General features: G+C 41.0%; 1 protein-coding gene across 29 annotated transcripts in view; it reads left to right on the forward strand.

Annotated features, from left to right (window-relative positions):
* The window catches only part of ERC1 (ELKS/RAB6-interacting/CAST family member 1), a 271,872-nt gene that overhangs the window by 11,365 nt on the left and 236,196 nt on the right, over positions 1-24,311 (forward strand). For all 29 annotated transcript variants that reach the window (XM_060413515.1, XM_060413527.1, XM_060413514.1 and 26 more), the window contains one exon: positions 10,568-11,391. In XM_060413515.1, the coding sequence (XP_060269498.1) occupies positions 10,723-11,391 (669 nt within the window). In that variant the 5' untranslated portion in view covers positions 10,568-10,722. The remainder of the gene's footprint in view (positions 1-10,567; positions 11,392-24,311) is intronic.

Raw genomic sequence — 24,311 nt, forward strand, 5'->3', positions numbered from 1 at the left:
GCTGATACGTGCCAACCGCATTTTGTGGTGGCAGGTGGAAGTGCTGTACGGGATGGGTTTTTGAGCCCAGGTCCCAAAGGAAGAAATGCTCACCCTAAATGACAGTGGCCTTTCCCTTTCGTTTCTGTTTAAATATTTTGAACATTTTTTCCTTTTAAAAAAGCCCTATATGCCCATTTGGAAAAATTTGACAACTGTTAGGAAGAAAGCTAACAGATTTCCTACCATTCTTTGTGATGAGCTTATCTGTATACAGTTGACCCTTGAACCAACAGGGGTGGATATGAGGGGATCTGACCCTCCCTACAGTCGAAAATCTATGTGTAACTTAGAGCTGGTCCTCTGTAACAGGGGTTGCTCTGAGTCCACAGATTCAGCCATCTGTGTGTTGTGTAATACTGTAGGATTTACCGTTGGAAAAAACATCCACGTATAATTTGACGTGTGAGGTTAAAACCTGTTGCGTTCATGGATAAACTCTATTTGCAAAATGGAGAGTATATGTGAAAATGTAGGTCCACTTTCATTTACTGTATTATAAACATTTTTCATATCAGACATTGGTTATGAATGTATTTTGTAGATGGAATGTAATCATAAAGATTTCACTTAAACATTTCCCAATTGAACAAGTACTAATAAAGCTGGTATATCATAATGTAGTGTTTTTTTCTATATTTTGGATCATTTAAGTAGATAGGGTTTCCTGGTTTTGGAATTACTGGATCAAAAGATAAATGTTTTTAAGACGGTTAACCATTTTCAAACTTACTGCTTCCCAAATGCTTTTATTTTTTTGAGGATGAAAGCACACACTTAGAATACAAATGCTTTAATTATTTTAAGGAAGAAAATAAAACATTGGGTTCTTACAGTTTTTCACCTAAACTTTTAAGTTTATAAAGTGTTTCTTTTCAGACATGCAAAAAAGATTGAGTTGTCTAATAAATACCTGTGTGCTCACCACCTGGTTTAATGTATAATTATATAGTTAAAAACTTTGTGCTTAGTTCTCCCTGGTTATAAATGTGTTTTTACCAACAATGATGTGACTGTTTAACCTTATCCCATAACACAGGTCTATATCCAAGACCTTTTGGGCCAGAATTCAGAATTTCTTAGGTTTCAGAAAGGTGATCGGCTGCGTCTGCTATGTATTATCTAACTTTACAAGCAAGGTCAGGGGGCACCCTCCAGTTCCTTCATCAAACACATTAGTATTTTGATATCAGTTCAGGTATGATTTTTGTCATGAAATTATTTACAGAACTTGGTGGTTTTCAGAATTGAGATGCATGGTCATGAACATGTGTGTCTCTCCAGTATACTTGTTCAGTGTGATCGGTCTGGTAGCATTTGTTGAACGGACCGTAATGTAGTAGGAGATGTGCTTTAAAATGGAAGGTAACTACCATCCAAACAGTTTAGTGTTGTAGGATTTGTAGTAAGCAAATAGCATTGAGGACTGGAGTCACTGTGGAAGGCTACACAACCTAGAATTTGGCTCTTTTGAACTAAGTGAGTAGCTCAGGTCGCTCACTTAAGTAGAGAATAACCATGATGAATAACATTGTGTTTACTCCAAGTATCTGCTTGACAAGATACTTGTCATGGTGAGAGCTTTGATAGACATTACAATTAGCTTAACTGATTGATAAGAATTTTTAAAAGCTACCATTAAGTTGATCGTAACTGAGTCACTCAACCTCCTCACCATTCCATAAAAAAGAGCGAAGTGACACCTGTGATGGGTGTGGTGATGGCTGCTGTTAGCAAAGGTCCTCTCTTCTGTCGGCGTGTCATCGCAGCATGCCCCAGCCTCACAGGTCTGTAATTTTTGGTCTCCAGGAGGATCAGATCAAGATCATATAGCCTGATGTCTGGTGTTAGCAGAGCTGTTAGGCCCCATGCCAGGGGTGGAAGCTGAGACATCTGTGCTTCTTTAACTTGTGGGGCTGTCTTTAACCTCTTGCTCATCACAGAGACCTTGTCAGCTTAGGGCCCAGCCCATTAATTACCATATTATAGTGTTGAATGGTTGAGGGCCATATTGAAGCCCTTAGTTGTGGTGAGACTGTGAGTAAAAGTAATACATACTCTCAGTTAAAACAATTGGAAAAGAAAAAGAGGCATGTGTACAGGGAAAGAGTGGCTCTGTTTGACCTTTGAGAAATAGCTCCTTGCCATCCAAATCATTGCTGTGTACGTGCGAACATACATGTCTCCTTTTGTCTGCTGTTGGGATCGTATTGTACAATTCTTCTGTAACATGCTCCCTACCCCCCACTTCACAGTACATCATAGATGTCTTTATAGAAATTGTCAAATATAGAGTTTTACTTATATATATATATTTTTTTTTTTCCAACAGCAGTATTTTATAGTGTGGCGATAGGATAATTTATCTAACTAGTCTCTTGGTGGTGGAAATTTAATTCTTTTTGCTGGTACAAAATAATACAGCAATTGAACATCATTGCACTTATATCCTTAAACTTGTGAAATATGTTTTGCAGAGAATAACTTTAAAAGCAAGACTTCTGGGTCAGAGAGTATGCACATTTAAAATTCGATAGATTCCACCAAATTGTACTTGAATTGGATTTTAAAATTTTGGTCTGTTGTTAGTCTTTTAATAGAGGGCTTAATATAGCAGCACATTTCTTGTCCCCAGTGACATTTTTAACCCTTGAACAAAATGAACAGAATCTTAAAAGTTGCGGAGGAGGAATAAATTAGTTTGGGATTAACATACACACTACTATATATAGAATAGATAACAAGGACCAACTGTATAGCCCAGGAACTCAATATTTTGTAATAACCTGGAAGGGAAAAGAATCTGAAAAAGAGTATATGTGTGTGTGTGTGTGTGTGTAACTGAATCACTGTGCTATACATGTGAAACTAATAATACTGTAAATCAACTAACTATATATCATTTTTAAAAATGTTGAAATACAGCCTTTTAAAATACTCTACTCATTTTCTGATAGTTGATGCCACTTAGTAATAGTGTAACTCATCACAGCAGGCTGGACTAGTAATTTTGAGATTTGGGTCAGATTCCATATGTAAAGCTTTAGCCAACGGGCGGGTGTTTTCTAGTTCCCCTTATAAATGCTTGCTAGCACATGTGTGTCAGCCTCTCCAGCTGTCATTAACTGGAAGTAGGTTACTGTGTTGTGTTGGAGGGTTTTCTGCCCTCCTTTGATTTATGAGTACTTGGTGCTCCTCTGGGGACTCAGAATGTGGAGCGCTGTTACCATCCTTTAATCTGCAAGGAGAGGGTGAGGGCGGCTGTGATGCCCACACTGTTTGCAGGAAGAGTGAGCATGGAAGGCTAGCACACGACTGTCGTGTGTGCTACTGTTTCACTCTTAGGCCCCTGGGTGGACTCCAGGATTCTCAGTGGGTATGTATTTGTATGTGGGCTGGAGCTGGGCTTGGGGGGTGGGTGTTCTTTCTCAGCATGTATATAGATTTTTGAACCAATGCTTTTCTTGTAGGGAGCAACGATCCTGGAATTTTCCAGTATTCTTCTCTTTATGGTTTTCCTGACCTAGATGACAAGCTTCGTGGTATGAATATATAGTAGTGGCCAGGTCTAAACTCCGTTTTGTTGCTACTGTTTTAAGAACTCACAGAAATATAGTAGTGGCTATGAGAAGTAGGATTTAAAATGTTAAGGAAAGCCTTAGATAACAAGGAATCGGCCTCTTGTACCTTCCATGTTCTGCTTTGTCTCAGCAGCATTTATTCCCCTTATTCCTTTTGGGGTATCAGAGTGGATTATTCTCACTATCACTGCTTCTTTATGGCCATCTATATATTCTGGTTAAGGGAGAGAAAAAGCACTTTTCTTCTTAGCAGTTAAGATGGATGTTTTTTAGAAGGAACTGTACGAAAGAGCTAAGGGAGAAAAACTCAAATCCTGCCCCCCAGGTGTAGAAGGGTTTTTAGAATAGAAATGAATTATTAAAAGCAATAAAATTTGTAAAAATTTTATAATTACAGAAGCAGGATACCACATTTTTTATTCTGATTTAAGCTTTAGTTGCCATTTGCTTGATTGAGAGATCTCATAAGATACGAAGACCCAGCATAGCCCCCAAATAAATAAATAAAAAGTGACTTCATTGTTTTAAAAATTAAGTTAATTCTTTCAGAGCTTGATGTTTGTAATTTTCAGGGCATAATATGAGAGGACAAAAATACATCACAGTGCACATAGAGAAGGTTGTCAGTTTATGGAATTTGGTTAAAATTAAAAATGAAATTTGTTAATATGAAGGAAATGACAAGTTTTCTTTACAGTTGTCTTAATTGCTTTTATTTGCCGTTTCCATAAACTCACTTCAAGATTACCACTACCTCTTGAATGTATAAGAACTATGTTAATGAATTTTATTAGAATTTAGGTTAACCTGTGGAGTTAGCAGACGCTTTTGCTTACTTGTTTTAGGCATGGCAGTGGGTTTTGGAGATAAGACACTCCTTTGCCTGTAAGGAAAGTAGTTAATTAACTAAAACATAGTAAATGTATTGTTTTAAAAGCCCTTGGTACTTTAAGAGGGGCGCCTAAATTAGACAGGGGTTTAAGGGTTTGTATAGGGTTGTGATTACTAAGCTTAGTTTGGAAGAATGAGTTGTAAGAAGCTAGTTGATGGGGAAGAACCAGCTCCTGGAAACAAAAGAGAGGATGGTATTTCAGGAAATCGCAGGTTATCTGAGAATGGCTGTCACACAGAAAAGGAGTGTGGTTAAGAAGTGACCCATCTTTAGAGAGGCAGGCAGGGCCCAGATCGTGAAATGTTTTGTCTGCAGTGCCAAGGAGTTTAGATTCTTATTTTGGGATGCCATCACAGGAAGTATGTAGGTGTGTGTGATTATGTCATATTTAAATTTTAGAGCAGTGGTTCCTACTTTTTTTTTTTTTTTTTGTTCCAGCATCTGTTTGCACTCTTATAAATTATGCAGACTCTAAATAGCTTTTTTTATGTGGGCTGTATCCATTACTGTTTACCATATTAGACAGTAAAACTGAGAAAATTTAAAAGCATAGGACTACACATTCCATTAGCCATCATGTAGCCTCTGGAAAACGCTACTATACCTTTGTGAGAATGCACAATGAAAAAGCAAGTAATGTGGTGTGAAGATAGTACGCATCTCCTGTTTGGGCCTCCCTGTGTCACCTTGTGGGCTTGAGGGGAGCAGGGAGTCTGACTCACTTGGGAAATCATTGTGTTAGAGGACCATTCTGGCAGTGGTGTACAACATGCACTTTAAATTGTGATCCAGTGTGTTCACACACACCCCAAACAAGTTTCAGGAAACAATACTGTCTTATCTCTTACATAAAAAGTTGTCTAAAAACTTAACTGGATTAAGAGAAGAAACACGTCATCTCAGTTTTTGGAGAAGGAAATGGTACCCCACTCCAGTATTTTTCCTGGGAAATCCTATGGACAGAGGAGCCTGGTGGCTACGATCCATACGGTCACAAAAGAGTAGGCTACAACTTAGCAACTAAATGATGTTTTTATGAAGAGCACAGCTGGGTGGATCTGGCTTAGGGTGTTTCTTGAGGTTGCAGTCGTCTGAAGGCTTGACTGGAGTCGGAGGGTCCCTTTCCAGGCCTGCTCACATGGCTGTTGGTGCTCTCTGTAGGGTAACTGGAATACCCTTACAGCATGGGGGCTAACTCCCCCCAGAGCCAGAGATTCAAGAGAGTGACCAGGACAGAAGCCTCTGTGTCTTTATGAGTGCATTTTGGAAGTGATACGTTGTCAGAAGCAAATCCTTTAAGACTGGTGGTACACAGAGGAGTTTTGTCTCCCCTCTTGAAGGAAGGAATAGCAGATGATTTAGGCGGGTACCTTAAAATACCATGGGGTACTTGTCAGGAGGGCGTGTCCTCCATGTGTCTCTTCTTTCCTGCACGCCCTGAGTGCAAGGTCCTGGTTGCTGTTCATCTGGGCATTGTTAGAGGACCATTCTGGCAATGGTTTACAACAAGAACTTTACATTGTGATCCAGTGTGTGCATGTGTGTTCATGCGCACACCTGAAACAAAAGTTTCAGGAAACAATACTCTGTTTCCTGAACACTTACTGGATTCAGAAAAAGCATGTCTCAGCATCGTGTTTGCAGCAAGCCACCTTGAGGGGTGAGGCAGTGCCTCCCACGGGGAGAGATCAGGCTTGCTTACTTACTGTCAGGTGGCGGGCTTACTGTCAGGTGGCGGCCTCCCTGAACTCCGTGTTCCTCTGCGGACCCGCTGCATGTGTCGTGTCTGCCCGGGCCCCACGGTGCCACCTTGTGGGACTTCGAGTGGGTGGGTAAGATGCTCATAGTGCTGGCTGTGCTGTGAGTAGCAAAATTCTTTGTCTCTGACCCAGGAGCCTCGTGTGTGCTGTCTGATGAGTAGAGTGAAGAGGTATGAAGTAACCACAGTAGATACAGGATAGGGAGCTAACAAAATATTGGATAGGAAGCAAGCTTAGGGGCTCGGAGAACTTTGGGGCCAGTTTATCATAGGCTCGAACTGAACAGCTGCACATATGTTTTTGTTTTTTTCCCCAGAAGCAGTTAGGAAGCCAGGTAGGTAATCAGAGAAGGTGTTTCTTTGGATTAATTCAGGGCAGGGGAGTTTGGAACATGAAAGTATTTTTTTCAAGCTTTTGTGGTATAATTTATGTGCAACACCCTGAGCATATTTAAAATGTGCGGTTTGAATTTTGACCTGTGTACCCCTGGGAAGCCTCACCCCAGTCAAGATAGTGAACATTTTGTCACCACGGAAGTTTCCTCTATCCCTCCATGATCCCTGATCCATCTTCATAATCCATTGTTCAACCCCCAGCCCCAGGCACATACTGATTTGCTTTCTGTCCTAATAGATTCCTTCTGGAATTTTATATAAATGGGATCATATGGCTTAATTTTTTTTTCTTGGTCACATTTTTTTTTTATGTGTGTGTCAGCTGTTTGTTATAAAGTACAAGGATTATTATCTTGTGGTTGTGGATCTGGCATATTTTTAAAAGAAATTTGAATTTTTTAAACACTGTCTTCCCTGAAGCTCATATTAGAAAGCCAGGATGAGGCCTTTAGACAGAGCTAGTGGGTTTTCTTCTTTTGTGGTGTTACTAGAAATGAATACAATTCTAATAGTAACAAAGACTCCACGTGCAAATGCCATTTTGGGTCTGAAAGTGGCTTGAAACGCTGGAGTGCGCCTGCTCACGCTGAACACTCGACGTGGATTTGTGCTCCTGGATCTCAGCCTCTGTAGTGTGATTTAGTTACTCAACTACAGGACAGTAGGGTTTTGCACCAAAGTACAGCTGGGAATTTTTTTTTTGAGTGTGACAACTTCAAAGTTCTGGTGGCACGATTCCTGAGACTGAATTACTGCTCTTTGTTAGTTTTCCTGATTCTGTTCTTCTACCCACCATCTTTTAAAGAAGAATTTCTTCTTAATAGAGGGATAAATATGATTATTTAAGCATTACACCCTAGAATACCTAAGGTATGTCTTAAAGTTTAGGTTTAGAGTCCTAGATTAGCAGGACACACTGCCTTGAAACTGGACAGTTGAGATGAGCAGATGATGGCAGATAAGCACAGTGTAATAGTTGGGAGCACCCAGGGCTCTAGAATTAGATGCCCTAAATTCAGATCTTGGCTCTACCTCTTAAAAGCTGTGTAACTTTAGATGAGTCACTCAACACCCATAGGCCTCACTTTCTTCATCTGTAAAATGGAGGTAATGGTAGCCCCTGTGTCGTAGGAGGCTTCCCTGGTGGCTCAGTGGTAAAGAATGCACCTGCAAATGCAGGAGACGTGGGTTCAGCCCCTGTGTCGGGAAGATCTGGAGAAGGAAATGGCAACCCACTCCAGTATTCTTGCCTGAGAAATCCTGTGGACAAAGGAGCCTGGCATGCTGCAGTCCATGAGGGCGCAGAGAGTCAGACACGACTCAGTGACTAATCAGCAACAGCAAGGGGCCTTATAAATATTAAATTAAATCTTATAAAATTCTTAGCACAGTGCCTGACATACGGCAAACATTTACTATGCATTAGCTTTTGTTATCATTTAAGGGGCTTTGGGTAATGAGTAGCTCTCTTGTTTTAAGCAATATTCAGATTACTTTAAAGAGAAAAAACTTTGCAAACCTCTTTGATCATGAAGATGAATTCGCTTGAGCAGTAGTATGTCGATTACTGCTTGTCGCCTACGCTACAGTCCAGACTTTTGCTTCCTGAGCTAGGTTCCTCCTGGGAAGGAATTTCCTAACGTTACTAGCAGAGTATTGCAGTGTCTGAACTTGGTGTCCTGTTGCTATTTCTGAGACAAGAGTGTGTGTTTCCTGTCCTGCTTATTGTTACCTCAGGGCTGTCTTTACTGGATCACCAAAGTGGAGATGGGATTGCCAGTGTATTCGCATTTCTGAAGCTCTTTAACTCGTTTGAGTTTGGCTGGACTATATAGACACTTTAAAATCTTACTTTTGACAGTGTGATTTACTTGGATTGTATTTTCAATTGCTTACTAAAATATTGTTTAATATGTTGAAGTCTGTTACTTGACTTAAGCCAGTTCTTTGGTAGAATGCTATTAAGAAATGATGGAGATCTAGTTTAGATCTGTGTTGTTTTATGTTTGAGTGAAGTGTACAATAGATGGCTATGTTATGTGTGTTTAAATTTTGTCTTAGTTACTATACTTCAGAATATGAACATATTTTCCTATTAAAAAATTCAAGTATTTGTGCATTGTGGGGATAAAGCTTTATAAGTGAAGCTAAGAGCCTCCACAGACATTTCCCCCCAACCTCAGAATTTCCCCTTGCCTCTAACCACTGATGTTCAGATTTGGCATTGCACATGTAGGAATTCTTTATATATTTTGTATACAAATCTGGACTGTAGCCTACCAGGCTCCTCTGTCCATGGGATTTTCCAGGCAATAGTCCTGGAGTGGATTGCCATTTCCTTCTCCAGGGGATCTTCCCAACCCAGGGATCGAACCCACGTCTCCTGCATTGTAGACAGATGCTTTACCATCTGCGCCACCAGGGAAGTCTATACAAATCTTTATACATATGTTAGATATTTTTTCACAAAGAGTTTGGGTTTTCTTTTCATTTTTGGTATACTTTGTCATTTTGACATAATTGAGTATATTCGTTGTTTTTCTTTATGTATTTTTGCCTTTTGTTTCTTAATTAAGAAGTCCTACCATTGCTCAAATTCACAGGGATATTCCTTGTGTAAGTTTTCTTACACAGTAAGTTTTCTTCTAGTGCTTTCAATAGTTTAAAATTTTATATCTTTAATGTACGTAGAATTTATTTCTCTGTACTGTGTGAAGTAAAATGTAACTTATTTTTTTCTCAGGCACCAGTTGTTCAGACTCCATTTATTGAATGATTTATCCTTTCCTTACTGTTTTGAAATGTTACTTTTAGCATGTGCTATACTCTCATGTATAATTTAGATTCTATTCTTGGGCCAGTTCTGTACAGTTTTAATCACTATAGCTTTAAAAGGCTTTGAGCCTTATGAGAAATCCCAGGGTTCAGATGTGGTTTTGGAGTCCAGGTTTTTTCTCCACAATGTCCAGTGGGCGTTATGCAGTGTCCTGTAATCATGCATGTCGTTTTCTCAGTGAAGTGTATGAATAATTACACTAGGTGAGGTACTTATAAGTGATAAGTGACCTCATATAAGGTCATGCCAGATATTGCTGCTAAATAGTTAAAGAGGGGGAAAAAAGACTTATTTTCAGAGTTTAAAAAATTGTTGCATTGTAAATAAAGGATCATGGACCTATAGTGTATCAATATCTTGCTATTTAGGGGACATCTTCCTTTGTTTTTCTGTTTCAGATTGTTTTGGTGGTGGTTGTGCCTTTCTCTCCCATTTGAATTATAGAGTTAGTCAGGTTATGTGAGGAGTCTTGTAGGGATTTTCATTGACACGTGGAGGAGCTGGAGAAGAAATGACACCTCGACAGTGTTTGTCTTCTCGTCTGATAACTTTCCTTTTGTTCAGGAAGTTTTAGAGTCTTTCCAAAAATTTCTTGCACATTTTTGTTAGATTTATGTCAGAGCATTTTTATGGTTTTACTGCTATTGTGAATGGAATTGAAAAATTGTATTTTCTAACTTTTATTGCTAATGGACTGTAAAGTGTCCATATTTATATGTTGATCTGTGGGTAAGTAGTTTGTTGAATCCTGTCTTTGTCAGTTGATGACCTTGGATTTTCCAGTTAGAAAATGATATGTTGAAACATTGAGTTTTATCTTCTTCTTGCCAGTCTTTATGCCCCTTATTTCTTTTTTCCATTTGCTTGGTGTGGTTTCGGTGTTCTGTTCTGAGACGTGTTGGATGTTTTAGGAATGAGCTTACTGAGAAGTAAGTTGTGCTGTGAACAAATGCACCAGTCAGCAGATGATGGAAGGGGAAATCCTCAAGTGGGGCCAGTGAAAGTGTCTGCGAGGGGAGATGTTTCCTCCTGCAAGAGCTAACGTGGAGTACTTTCCATTACAGATAATGGCATGAGCTGTTTCTTCTGGTTGGACAGCGAGGGCCTGATACTTCTGATGAGCCTTAAGCCGACTTAGAGCCATAGCACAGCCTCCCAGAGTTCCGTGTTTTGCTTTCTGCTGCATACCTTTCCCGGCTCCTGAACCCATCTTGCAGCCATGTATGGAAGTGCCCGCTCAGTGGGGAAGGTGGAACCGAGTGCCCAGAGCCCAGGGCGGTCCCCTCGACTTCCACGTTCTCCTCGCCTGGGTCATCGGCGAACTAACAGCACTGGAGGGAGTTCTGGAAGCAGCGTTGGAGGTGGCGGTGGGAAGACCCTCTCCATGGAGAACATCCAGTCCCTCAATGCTGCCTATGCCACTTCCGGCCCCATGTACCTAAGTGACCACGAGAACATGGGTTCAGAGACACCCAAGAGCACCATGACCCTCGGCCGATCCGGTGGCCGTCTGCCTTACGGCGTGCGGATGACCGCTATGGGCAGTAGCCCCAACATAGCGAGCAGTGGGGTCGCCAGCGACACCATAGCGTTTGGGGAGCACCACCTGCCTCCAGTGAGCATGGCCTCCACCGTTCCTCACTCCCTCCGTCAGGCCAGAGATAACACCATCATGGATCTGCAGACACAGCTCAAGGAGGTGCTGAGGGAAAACGACCTCTTACGGAAGGACGTGGAGGTCAAGGAGAGCAAGTTAAGTTCCTCGATGAACAGTATCAAGACCTTCTGGAGCCCGGAGCTGAAGAAGGAGCGAGCCCTGAGGAAGGATGAAGCTTCCAAAATCACCGTCTGGAAGGAGCAGTACAGAGTAGTGCAGGAGGAGAACCAGGTTAGTTCCCATGTGTTCTGGTATGAATGAATCAGTTAATGCAGATGAGACGATTTTTCTCTTCTGGATTCGTTTCTTTCCGTTTTCCCTGTTTCTCTTAGTGCTATATTTTGCACCCGCATTTCTTGGCCTTTTCCAGTCTGGCTCTGTGCCTTAATTTTTTTCTGGTCACCGTGTCTGCTTGCTCATAGTTCTTTCCCATTTTGCTTCTCTTTCTCTTCCTGCCTTTCCTTTCAGCACACGTTTTCTCTTTTCTGTTCTTGGGAGAAAGTACTTTTGCCACATGCTGTAAGACTTGCCGTGTGTGTGTGCTTATCACTCAGTCGTGTCTGACTCTTCGTGACCCCGTGAGTCTGCCAGGCTCCTCTGTGCATGGGGCTTCTCTAGGCCAGAATACTGGAGTGGGTTGCCATGCCCTCTTCCAGGGGATCTTCCCTACCCAGGGATCAAACCCAGGTCTCCATATGGCAGGTGGATTCTTGACCATCTGAGCCACCAGGGTAGCCCAAGAATACTGGAGTGTGTAGCCTATCCCTTCTGCAGGGGATATCCTGACCCAAGAATCAAACTGGGGTCTCCTGCATTGTAGGCGGATTCTTTACCAGTTGAGCTACCAGGAAAGGCTAAGATTTATCATACCAATTTTTTTAAAAAGTGAAAGTGAAAGTCGCTCAGTGTGTCCGACTGTTTGTGACCCCATGGACTATATAGTCCATGGAATTCTCCAGGCCAGAATAGCTGTTCTCTTCTGCAGGGGATCTTTCCAACCCAGGTCTCCCCCATTGCAGGTGGATTCTTTACCAGCTGAGCCACAAAAAGTCAACCTTAATAAAACCACCACAAGGCAAATCTGTGTTGACAGTACCAGAGGACGGAAATTAATTTAAAAAGTTGATGATGTAAATATTTATTAAGTACCAACAAGGAGTAGCAGTTCTTTCTGTTGACATTTATAAGAAAGTTTAACTTCTGAGTCTTTTTTAAAGAGAAATTCTTTAATTGGTCAAATTTGAGGATTTTAGGTGGAAGAAAGGCAGCTTGGTATGATTGGTTATGTATGAGATATAAATTAAACTTCGGTAGAAGTTGAATGTTAAATTGATAATATTGAATTTATCCTTGAGTTAACTAGCCATCAATATACCTTTCTGTTGGTGCAGAAAATATGCCCATCACCAAGATGGTTTTTATCATCAACCAACCTGAAAAAGTCCATATTTACGAGGAAAAAAATTATCGGCTTACTTCTTTATTTTCAGATAATTCAGGCAGCTAATTATGCCTGTATTTAAAAGCTGTGTGGATAAAAAGCAAATGACAGTAACCTTTCTAATTATCAAGCTACATTCAAAGGCAAAATATTCGAATCTTTCGAAATGACTATGGTGGGAACTTGGCACTTGAATCCAGTGGACGTGAAACAGTCCACAGGGTTCGGGTGCCAAAAATACCATATGCGCTGAAGGAGGGTGAACACTGCCTTATCTGGATTCCGCCCCTTGCCCTAATTAAACACCCGTGTTGGCAGGAACAGATTCTTCCTGCACCCACTGTAATTACCACACAATCCTAAAATTGTATAACTTTGCTCCAAAAAACGAAGGGTGCAATTTTAAAGTAAAGTGAAACACAGCAGTGAGATATAGAGAATTGAGAATGCTAATGAATAGATTACAGTGAGCCAGTCTGGGCCCTAATTAAACTCTGCATTCATCACACCCTCTGCAGCCCTCAGAGGCTGGAGATTTCCACTTTACAAAGAAGATTGGTTTAATAGGATTTACAGTAATTAAACAAATTTCCCCATTTCAGTTTGGGATTGGGGATTTAGATACATTCTCGATGTTTGATCTGATTGGACCATAGAGATCTTGGTCTAGAATCCTATCAAATGAAAAAAACGCGTTTGTTTAGAATAGCCTGATGTGTACAGTTCATTATTATGAAGTCCTTTTAGAAGATTGTTTCAAAATGAATATCCGGTTGTTTTTATGTTTCATACTCCTCTTGTTACTCAACTGTCAAGTACTGGTGATTGGAGAAATGGAACAATATATGTTTTCACAGGAAAGGTCTTTTTCTTAAATTGGGAGTGAGGAAGGGTTTTGATGTATTTATTTGCTGGAGAATAAAATAAAAATCCAGCTGTGAGCTTGGTTGAACTACAAAACTAAGGCTTTGGATGATTTATATTTTTTAATTTTGTTCTAATCAGTATCTAATAAGATATTGTCATACTCCTTTTTTGCTTATAATGCCTTGCTTGTAATATTCCTACATGTTGAGTTGAGTTGGAAGCTTATTTTAAAAATAATTGTTTTAAATCACTTTCATTGGCATTTTGTGTGATCAGAGTAATTTTTTAAAAATTACAGTGTAGCAGGTGAGTTTAATGTTTTCTAAGTTTTTTTTTTTGTTTTTTTTTTTTTTTTGCTTTTGGAGTTTGATTTTATTTGTGTAGACAGCAAGAGAGACTTACTATCTATAAATCTTTGCTTTGTCATTTGTTCTCACTCCTTGGACCCTGGTGACTATTAGCATTTTAATACTTTTAGGTTCTGCCTTGATTTGTCACATGGGGAAAGCCATTATTTGAATTTAAATCAGTATTTCCATAAGGTTGCTAATTGTTTCCCTATCATTTAAAGTCTGATTTGAAAATATGGGATCTCTGTCTTGGACTGTTTGTTTAACTTTTCTTTCTGCTCATCCTGTTGTAACATAGAGATGAATTATGAATGATTTTTCAGAGTACTGTGGATAAATCTGTATTACAGTCTATTTTTTCAGATAGATTTGATCTTTTCTGGTGTTGCAGAAATGAGATGTATTAGAGGCACTGTGTGAGTTGCCCTGAGAAAATTAAATGTAAGATAGATATGCTCCTTTTGGGAAATTAACAATCCTTTTGGGAAGCAGAATTTGTCCAGCTTATAGAAATAGAAGCTACCCGTCCACTGGACTTTGTCTTGTGCAGAGGTACATGAATGAGATGGCAAATTGGTTTCTTGTAGAGCTGGTAAATTTCCTTACCTGGGATGTAGTGGAGTGTTATGAAAAACGATCCAGTGAATCTAATTTAAAAAAAAAAAAGGTATGTATAAATGCCTGATAAGGCTTATCTGTGAGGAAGTAGAATTTGCTGGAGGACTGCAGTCTCTCTTTCCCCTTCTCCCTTACAGTTCACAGTGCAGTGCCATGTGGGATTTGGTCTCAGTGATGGAATTGGTTTTATGTGTCTGCTTATTTACACAGTCTTTGCAGGTGGCAGCTTAAATATGAGTTGGGAAACCCGTTTTTTATTCTTTCGTGCCAAAGAAACCAGAAAATGCACTTAGTGCACCGGGTTGTTTTAGTTACACTGCTGTTGATCAAGGGAGGTCATAGTTCCGTTTTCCTTTGATATCATGTCACGAGGGCTCTGTAAGAGTCTTGGGGAGGCCCAGAGACCCTGCTTTCTAACAAGTGACCGGGTGGGGGGACTCTAAATAAGGGACTTGTGACATTTCACTTATGCTCTGTGTTTTCAACAGGCAGCTGTGAGGAAGGAAGTTTTTTTCCCCACTCTTTCTTTTTTTGGGGGAAATTTTTTTTGGAAGGCCAGTACTGGAAAAATGAGTGGAAATATGAAGGTTTTAGGTTCTGGCTGCATGGAGGAATGTATTTTCTCACAGAGCTATATCCATCTGATGGACGAGTCAGCTTCACAGAACGGTGCTTGACCACCACTGGACCCAGTTCCTGGGAGGTCAGATTGCTGCTGACAGTGGTGTGGGTGCCCTGGGTCTTTGAGCTCCGTAGGATGACTGCAGGGACTTCACCGGGAGTGAGATGGAGAGCCCCTCTCCTCCTGCCCTCCTCTGTTGCCGCTCCCTGCATCGCTCCCTCCCTCTCTCCCTCCTTCTCTCCCTTTGTGACAACTTTATTGAGGTAAAATTTAATTGATCCTTTAAAAGTGTATAACTTCTTTCTTTCTTAATATGACTTATTTAGAGAAGAATTTGAGGAAAGGAATAGAAAGTTGCCCTAGGGAGAGAGGGAGGAAAGTTGACCTAGAACATAACCAAAAAAGTATTTAGGAGCAGCCCTTATTGCTGATCAGCAGAGAGGGCTGCCGGCAGGCAGGCATGCAGGAAGGGAGACCAAGTGAGTTTGCAGCAGAAAGCCTGGAGTTATTTGGGTTATAGGACTGGAGAAGAAGGTCCACATCCATGAGATAGTTTCAAAGAAATCTTTGAATATAGATGATGAGGCAAGAGAGGACTCTTTTGAGAGTCCCTTGGACTGCAAGGAGATCAAACGAGTCAATCCTAAAGGAAATCAACCCTGAACATTCATTGGAAGAACTGATGCTGAAGCTCCAATCCTTTGGCCACTTAATGCAACGAGCCAACTCCTTGGAAAAAACCCTTATGCTGGGAAAGATTGAGGGCAAGAGGAGAAGGAGGCAACAGAGGATGAGATGGTTGGGTGGCATCACTGACTCAGTGGATATGAGTTTGAGCAAGCTCCAGGAGATGGTGAAGGGGACAGGGAAGCCTGACGTGCTGCGTTCAGTCCATGGAGTCACAAAGTCAGACACAACTTAGCAACCAAACAACAACAGTGGTGATGACTTTTGATTGAAACTGTGATTTTTAAATTTGTTCACTCTGTGGGAGCTTTTTAATATCCATAACCCTAAATAAAGGAGGACTTAATGTCTTTAAGAATCACTGCATACTTTAAAAACGGTCTTGTGAGCGGTGCTTGCACATTATAATTTGTTGCTCAGAAAAAGAGAGCAGATCATCAAGAATTCCTTGACAGTGGGAATCTATATTCCTATTGCTTAACTCTTAGAAGGCAGTGTAAAATTCTGGAAGAGACAGAGCTCAAGTTTAAAGACTAAGAGTATTGCCAGGCAATGCATATGAAGCCATTCTCACGGAGACAGCTGTGTAACTTTCTGTTTCGTACATTTTGTTTGAGGCATACCCATTGAGCTTAAGATGAGGAACTGCTGTCGAGTACAGAGCCCAGGATATGTGCTTTCTCTGCTGAAGTTCCATGGTGTATCTGTAGACCTGTTGTTTTGTATGTTTCCTCTTGACTTGGTTTTTAAATTCTCTGAATGGTAAAAAAGAGAAAATACATACTTTTATTTTCTGATACTGCCAGCATAAGATAACGACAAGAGGTTGTTGCCCACCAGTTTATCACACACTCTTCACATAAGGTTAATCTCTGAAGTTTTCCTCCATGCTGTCAAGTTTTGTGATCAAGAACTTCATCTTTTGTTTCATAGCATCTTGAAAGCGTAACTGAAGGAAACGGTTTTTCAAGTTAAGGTTCTTCGTTATTTATGTTGCGTTCTTCCATGTTTTGTAAAATCCAGGAAGAGTTATGTGTCTGTAACTCAGGTATACTCATTGTTAAAAAATATCAATTATGGTATGTTGTAGTCGCTCTGTTTGAGGCAAAGAGTTTTGGACAGTTATTTATATATGTGTTATTCTCTGTACACCAATATCATTCCTGTTGTTGATCTGAGATAGTGGTAATAAAATGAAAGCAAAATTGCTTTGATTAGCTGTTCACAGATAAATCTTTGTTTAAGCATAGTATTTAAAATTTTTTATTACACAGTCACACTGTTTACATTATCAATATCCTATAGTAGTCACTCTATTTCAAAGGACAACATTCTTTGGGAGCTATGTGAAAACTGGTGTAAGATTTAAAATCTACTGAGAAGGTAGAAGAACATGTTCAGAAAATGTTCCCAGTTTCGATTCTCTTTTGTAGATTTGATAATCTGAGTAATTAGTAATGTATTCTTGCCACATGGCTCATCATGGGCACAGGAGCTTAGAATAGGTGCCAAACTCCTAGGACAGAGCATACTTAACAAGCTTCAATCTTTCCTGTCTTATAATTTCAGGAAGTGTATTTCTTATTTCTCTGTGAAAACGTGCTGCCCATGGTACAGGGCATTTTCAAGAAATGAGGCAGGCAGAAGATAGTCTATTTAAGTTGTATTGGATGAATTCCTGAATTTCTTTGGGTGTTTTTGGTGATAGGTGCTTGTTTTCAAGAACAGCACGTTGGTTCTCAGTTGTTCGAAAGTCATGGGCACATTGGCTGCCAGCATGGTTTCAAGGCAGAAGGCATTTTTAGATTTAGGGTAGAGAGGGCCCAGGATTGCTAGGTACCCTGTGATGCTTAGGGCAGTCCTGCTCTGAAAAATCCTCCCTCGTTCCAGGTGGTTTTCAAACATCTCACCCAGAAATGTGTGTAGATGAGAAATCTGTTTTTAATGACCTGAACCCATTTCTAACTACATAAGTGTGCGTAAATGCATTAGCATCTTTGGAATAACTTCAGTATACACTGAACTTTCCAGCATTGGAGCTACTGTGTAAGTTGATGGCAGATAGTACTTTTTTTTTTTTTCTTTTACAGTAAATGTGATGTTTGCTGTTAATTAAAATAAATATTTTTACTGTACTTTGTTTTGTTTGGAACTTAACATAGAATTTTTATCATTTTAGAAAATGACTTCAGCATTGCATTGTTGACCAGGACGTCCACCAGACAGTCTCTCTCTGCATGTGCCCTTGTCTTTTGGTGTGGCCATGTCTCAGCGTTTCACGTGTTAACGTACATGTTTGTTTCTTATAAAACTTTTCTCTTTCACAGAGCATTATATTAATTTTTTGGATTGCCTGTGAGAGTAGGCTTATTATCTATGAATTTTACTTTGAGATAATAAAGGACACATTACAAAATGTTTGTTAGAAGAAGGGGGATGGGTGGCATTGGGTCTGATGAGCTTGAGACTCACTGGTGTAGTGGATAGGACACCTGTTCTAGAAAAGGAGACTTCTGCTCTCATTTCTGTCCTGGCTCTGCCAGTCAGTAAACTAGCTGTGCGACCGTGGGTACATTGTGTAAATTTTTTGGGCCCGTTTTCTCATCTGTAATCCCTGGAGGGTCGGACAAGGTGGTCTCTAGGGATTCTTTCTTTCTTGTACAGTTATCTGACTTGTTTTGACCAGTTTTCCTAATGCAATTCTCTTGAAGAGTCTCTTCATCTTGATTTTAATGCCCTAGTTCGAGATTGACTCACATAACTGAGTTAGGCTTTTCTGGGAATGAGAAGTGCTCGACAATCGATCTCCTTTTCAAGGTAGGCAGCTTGAAACCAGTGCTTGCATATAAAGTACAAAGAGCTTTCATGGAGTTTAATGAGCTGTCACAGGGAGAAAATGCTTTTATGATTGTTGTGATAATGAAATGAGATTAAAGGAGATGCTATGTATAAAATCATGGATAAGGCTAAATGGCACAGTAGGTATTTGTTGTTGACTTGCTAAGTTGTGTCTGACTCTTTCTGATCCCACGGACTGTAGCCCGCCAGGCTCCTCTATCCATGGGATTCTCCAGGTAAGATAACTGGAGTGAGTTGCCATTTCCTCCTCCAGGGGATCTTCCCAACCCAGGGGTCGAACCCGCATCTCTTCCTTGGCAGGCAGATTCTTTACCACTGAGCCACCTGGGAAACCCCATAATAGGTATAGAGAGCAATAAATGTTACTTAGAATCAAGTCAAATACTTCTTAACTTCAGAGACTACTGTAGAACACTTTTTGAAGTATGGCATGTATCTTACAGTCTGCTGCAAAGAGGGAAGCAGTAGCCTGGGACCTGAACAGTGTTGCTGGAAAGTGGGTCACAATAGATAAGAAGTCTCCTTTGGATAACTAATCACTACCAATGTAACCTTAATATTCCTGAAGGAGTTACCAGGAACGCTGAATAGGGTAATTAGCTCTCAGGATTTTCAGTTACAGTCTTATCCATTATTTAAGATTTTTATTTCCGCAGTGACTCATCCGTGAATTATAGAGTGCTTTCCCAAAAGGAATGTAATATTGCTGGAAATAATTTTTTTTTACCACTCTATTTTCTCTCTGTGGTAAGGAGTTTCTGGCTGGTTAGTTGGACCTAAAACCCTCTGTAAATACTTTAAACTATGTGCCTTTGTATGAAGAAGACTTAACCTTTATGAAACGATGGAGAATTCTTAAGAATGGGCAACATAGAATGTTTACATTTACTCATCGTGTTTATTTAAAACTATTTCTGTCCTGTCTCCTTTTTTTCCAGCTGAAATTTTTATATAACTATGTCACAAAAAAGTGCTCTTTGCTTACATTATCTCTGTTGTTACTTCACTGCCATAAAAAATGTCACCTTGCGTCGGATGTTCTCTGTGGTTTCTGTGTGTCATCTGTTGAACCTTTAAAAGTAGTGTAGTAGTTCTGTCAGGAAAACGAAGCCTTACAGACACTGCTGTCAAACACGTCTCTGAGTACTTCTAGAAGCCTGGTGAACATGTTAATAATAACTGCTTTTATGGAGCATTTGGGCTTCCCTGGTGGCTCAGCTGTAAAGAATCCGCCTGCCAATGCAGGAGATGAGGGTTCAGTCCCTGGGTTGGGAAGATCCTCTGGAGGAGGAAATGGCAACCCATTCCACTATTCTTGCCGGGGGAAGTCCCGTGGACAGAGGAGCCTGGCGGGCTGTATAGTTCACGGCTTGGCAAAAGAGTTGGAGATGACTTAGCAACTAAACAAACAGAGCATTTACAAATACCATACTAGCTTCTTTTGTATGTTATTTCTAATTCTAACAGCCCTCCTGTAGGGAAGTGGTACTGTCCTCACTGATAGGTGAGGAAACTAAATATCAGGAGAGTACTCTGTTCACATCTCACATCTGGGAAGTGACACAGCTTCATCTCTCTGGTTACAAAGCCCAGTAAAATGCCATGGTGGCATTTTCAACTAAGAACAGCTGGGTGGAATGCAAATACTCATTTAAAATATTTATTGAAAAATTAACGTGTGCAGTCATTGAGTGTGAAAGTAAAAGTGTTAGTTGCTTTGTCATGTCCGACTCTGGTGGGCATAGACTGTAGCCCACCAGGCTCCTCTGTCCCTAGAATTCTCCAGGCAAGGATGCTGGAGTGAGTTGCCATTTCCTACTCCAGGGGATTTTCCTGACCAAGGGATCAAATCTGGGTCTCCCACACTGCAGGCAGACTCTCTTCTGTTTGAGCCCACCAGGGAAGCCCATTAAGTGTGAAAAACTACATTAAAATTCCTGTCTGTTTTAGTTGGAGGAGGAAATACAAGAATGGATGTTAGCAGAGGATCAGAAGGCTTCTGGGAAGGAGTTAACATTAAGAGAAGGGACCGAGGAGAGAGACACAGGTGGCCAGCTTAGCAGATGCTGAAGATTGACTTGATTAGCTTACATATCAGCAGGTGCCGGTGATACCGATCACTACTCTTGTTTCAACTAGGCAGAAAGCTTTAGGTTAACAGTTCCTGGACTTGGGTCTCACACACCAGTAAAATAAGAAATGAACAACGGCTACCCTCCCTGCAAAAAAGCGGGAAGGGGGCAGACTTGGCATGGGATTGTCAAATAAAGACAGTTAAAAAAGCTTAAGTGACCCCACACTCTTAGCATCATTTTATAAGATGAAAAACACTGTGACACCAAAGGAGTTGAAGTTGCATCATCACAGAGTAGAGGACAGTCCTCCCCAGGAAAATACAGCTTTTCAGTTTACCGTGATGGCTTTATTAAGGATTGGTGGACACCTGGTCGTTGATGTGCATTTAAAATGCACTGATTTATACCAGGAGTTTTGTGTCACAGCCTGTGGGCCAAATCCTGCCCACAGGATTCTTATATCCCCTGCAAGCCAAGAATGGTTTTTACATTTTTAAGTGATTGAAAAAAAAAAATCAAAAGTAGAGTGATGTTTTGTGAATGTGAAAAATTACATGAAATCTAAATCTCAGTGTTCATAAACAAGATTGATTGGCGCACAGCCATGCTTATTTATTTGCCTGTTGTCTACGGCTGCTTTCCCACTACAGCGGTGTAGTTGAGTAGTTTTAAACAGAGCCCATGTGCTCCGGTAAACCTGAGGTATTTCATCTCACCACGCACAGGGAACGTTTGCCAACATCTGGTCTACATAGCAGGATAAGTAGTGATAACTCACAGCCCCTGCCACTCAAAGTAGTAATAGTTGTGTGGTGTTTGCTAAGAAGCAGGCCCTGTTTACGTGCTCTGCCTGCGTTATCATCGTAACAATCCTTTGGAGGTAGGTACTGTTATCTGTCTGTCTATCTATGCCGGTTCTTAGTTGCCGCACCTGACCAGAGGTCGAACCCCAGCACCCTGCACTGGGAGCTCGAAGTCTTAGCCATTGGACTACCAGAGAAGTCCCTGGTACTGTTATCTTTATTTTACTGATGTGAAAACAGAGGCTTAGAGGGAACACAGAACTTGCCCAAGGTCACACAGCCGTAGAGTGTCAAAGGCAGGATTCAAGCCCAGGTGTGCTCCATGTCTGTGCTCCTCCTTCCTGCTAAACTTGGTGGTCACGAAAAAGAAGCAAACGGCACTTCATGGCACTGCACGCATGCTTCACATTTAGTTTAATTCTTTCAGGAACAGAGGGAAGTAGCCTTGTGCTGTAGCTGATCCAACGTTATCAGTGAGCAGAATGAAGTCAACAGTGATGGCTTCATTATTCGTGAACTTTTTGGTTTGACTCAGTAGGTTTTTCCCAGAGGTTTGTTGATTGAAATGGTCTACTTAATTGACATCCTACTTACTGAACTTTTGAGCAAGGGAAGGTCATTTCTGGACCATATTGTCTAATTTTTGGTATAATTAGAATAACTATTAACTTGGAGAGTAACTGTGTTCTTCACTGTCATAAATATTTATTATTTTGTTTTTGAGAGAAGGTATAACAATGTCAGACTTTATTTTGGGGGGCTCCAAAATCACTGCAGATGGTGACTGCAGCCATGAAATTAAAAGACGCTTACTCCTTAAAAGAAAAGTTATGACCAACCTACATAGCATATTCAAAAGCAGAGACATTACTTTGCCGACTAAGGTCCGTCTAGTCAAGGCTATGGTTTTTCCTGTGGTCATGTATGGATGTGAGAGTTGGACTGTGAAGAAGGCTGAGTGCCGAAGAATTGATGCTTTTCAACTGTGGTGTTGGAGAAGACTCTTGAGAGTCCCTTGGACTGCAGGGAGATCCAACCAGTCCATTCTGAAGGAGATCAGCCCTGGGATTTCTTTGAAAGGACTGATGCTAAAGCTGAAACTCCAGTACTCTGGCCACCTCATGCAAAGAGTTGACTCATTGGAAAAGACTGTGATGCTGGGAGGGATTGGGGGCAGGAGGAGAAGGGGACGACAGAGGATGAGATGGCTGGATGGCATCACTGACTTGATGGATGTGAATCTGAGTGAACTCTGGGAGTTGGTGATGGACAGGGAGGCCTGGCGTGCTGCGATTCATGGGGTCTCAAAAGAGTTGGACACGAATGAGCGACTGAACTGAACTGAACTGATACCTCCCAGTGAAAGTCGCTCAGTCATGTCCGACTCTTTGTGACCCCATGGACTATACAGTCCATAGAATTCTCTAGGCCAGAGTACTGGCGTGGATAGCCTTTCCCTTCTTCAGGGGATCTTCCCAGTCCAGGGATAGAACCCAGGTCTCCCACATTGCATGTGGATTCTTTACCAGCGGAGCCACAAGGGAAACCTCCCAAGCCATTGATTATATTAAAAGATAATCTTTTGTTGACATATGCAGATATATTTTAATTAAAAACTGTAGTGGTATTTTTGAATTATTTATTTATTTGGCTGCCCTGGAGCTTAGTTGCGATATGAGAACTCTTAGTTGTGTAATAGCTTTTTAAAAATAGAATAAATATCGCTTTGCAAGCCAAAGTCTGGAAAAAAATTGAGTTACCAGCAGGTGGATATTTAGGTGAATCTATTCTAGAGGAAATCACTGTTTTCCTCTTAGGGAAGAAGGCTCTGAAGGGAGGAAGTGAATTTTGAAAAGCCACTTGAATGAGGAAAGGAATATTAACAAGTAAGGGACTAGACTGAAATTAGTGTGACCAGTTGAAACTTCACTGTATTATATTCAGAAGCAGCTTTTATACATTCTGTCGTTCATCAAGCTTGGTCGTGTCCGACTCTTCTATGACCCTGTGGAGCCCGCCAGGCTCCTCTGTCCGTGGGATTCTCCAAGCAAGAATACTGGAGTGGGTTGCCATTTCCTCCTCCAGGGGATCTTCCTGATCCACAGATTGAACCTGAGTCTCCTGTGTCTCCTGTGTTGCAGGCAGATTCTTTAAATAAACAGAGATCTAGTGGCCACACTCAGAGAAGGGTACTTGGAGAAGAGTACCCTACTCCAGTACTCTTGCCTGGAAAATCCCATGGATGGAGGAGCCTGGTGGGCTGCAGTCCATGGGGTCACTAGGAGTCGGACACGACTGAGCGACTTCACTTTCACTTTTCACTTTCATGCATTGGAGAAGGAAATAGCAACCCACTCCCGTGTTCTTGCCTGGAGAATCCCAGGGACGGGGGAGCCTGGTGGGCTACCATCTATGGGGTCGCACAGAGTTGGACACGACTGAATCGACTTAGCAGCAGCAGCAGTAGCTACACTTAAGTTAAACATCACCTGTATTTTGAAATTTTTAAAATGATGATAACTAACACTCAGTGTTTTCCGAATGTTGAGCTTTAAGCCAACTTTTTTCACTCTCCTCTTTCACTTTCATCAAGAGACTTTTTAGTTCCTCTTAACTTTCTGCCATATGGGTGGTGTCATCTGCATATCTGAGGTTATTGATATTTCTCCTGGCAATCTTGATTCCAGCTTGTGCTTACTCCAGCCCAGCGTTTCTCATGATGTACTCTGCAAAAAGTTAAATAAGCAGGGTGACAATATACAGCCTTGATGTACTCCTTTTCCTATTTGGAACCAGTCTGTTGTTCCATGTCCAGTTCTAACTGTTGCT

The sequence above is a fragment of the Ovis aries genome, chromosome 3, assembly GCF_016772045.2.
Source record: "Ovis aries strain OAR_USU_Benz2616 breed Rambouillet chromosome 3, ARS-UI_Ramb_v3.0, whole genome shotgun sequence".
Classification (NCBI taxonomy): Eukaryota; Metazoa; Chordata; class Mammalia; order Artiodactyla; family Bovidae; genus Ovis; species Ovis aries.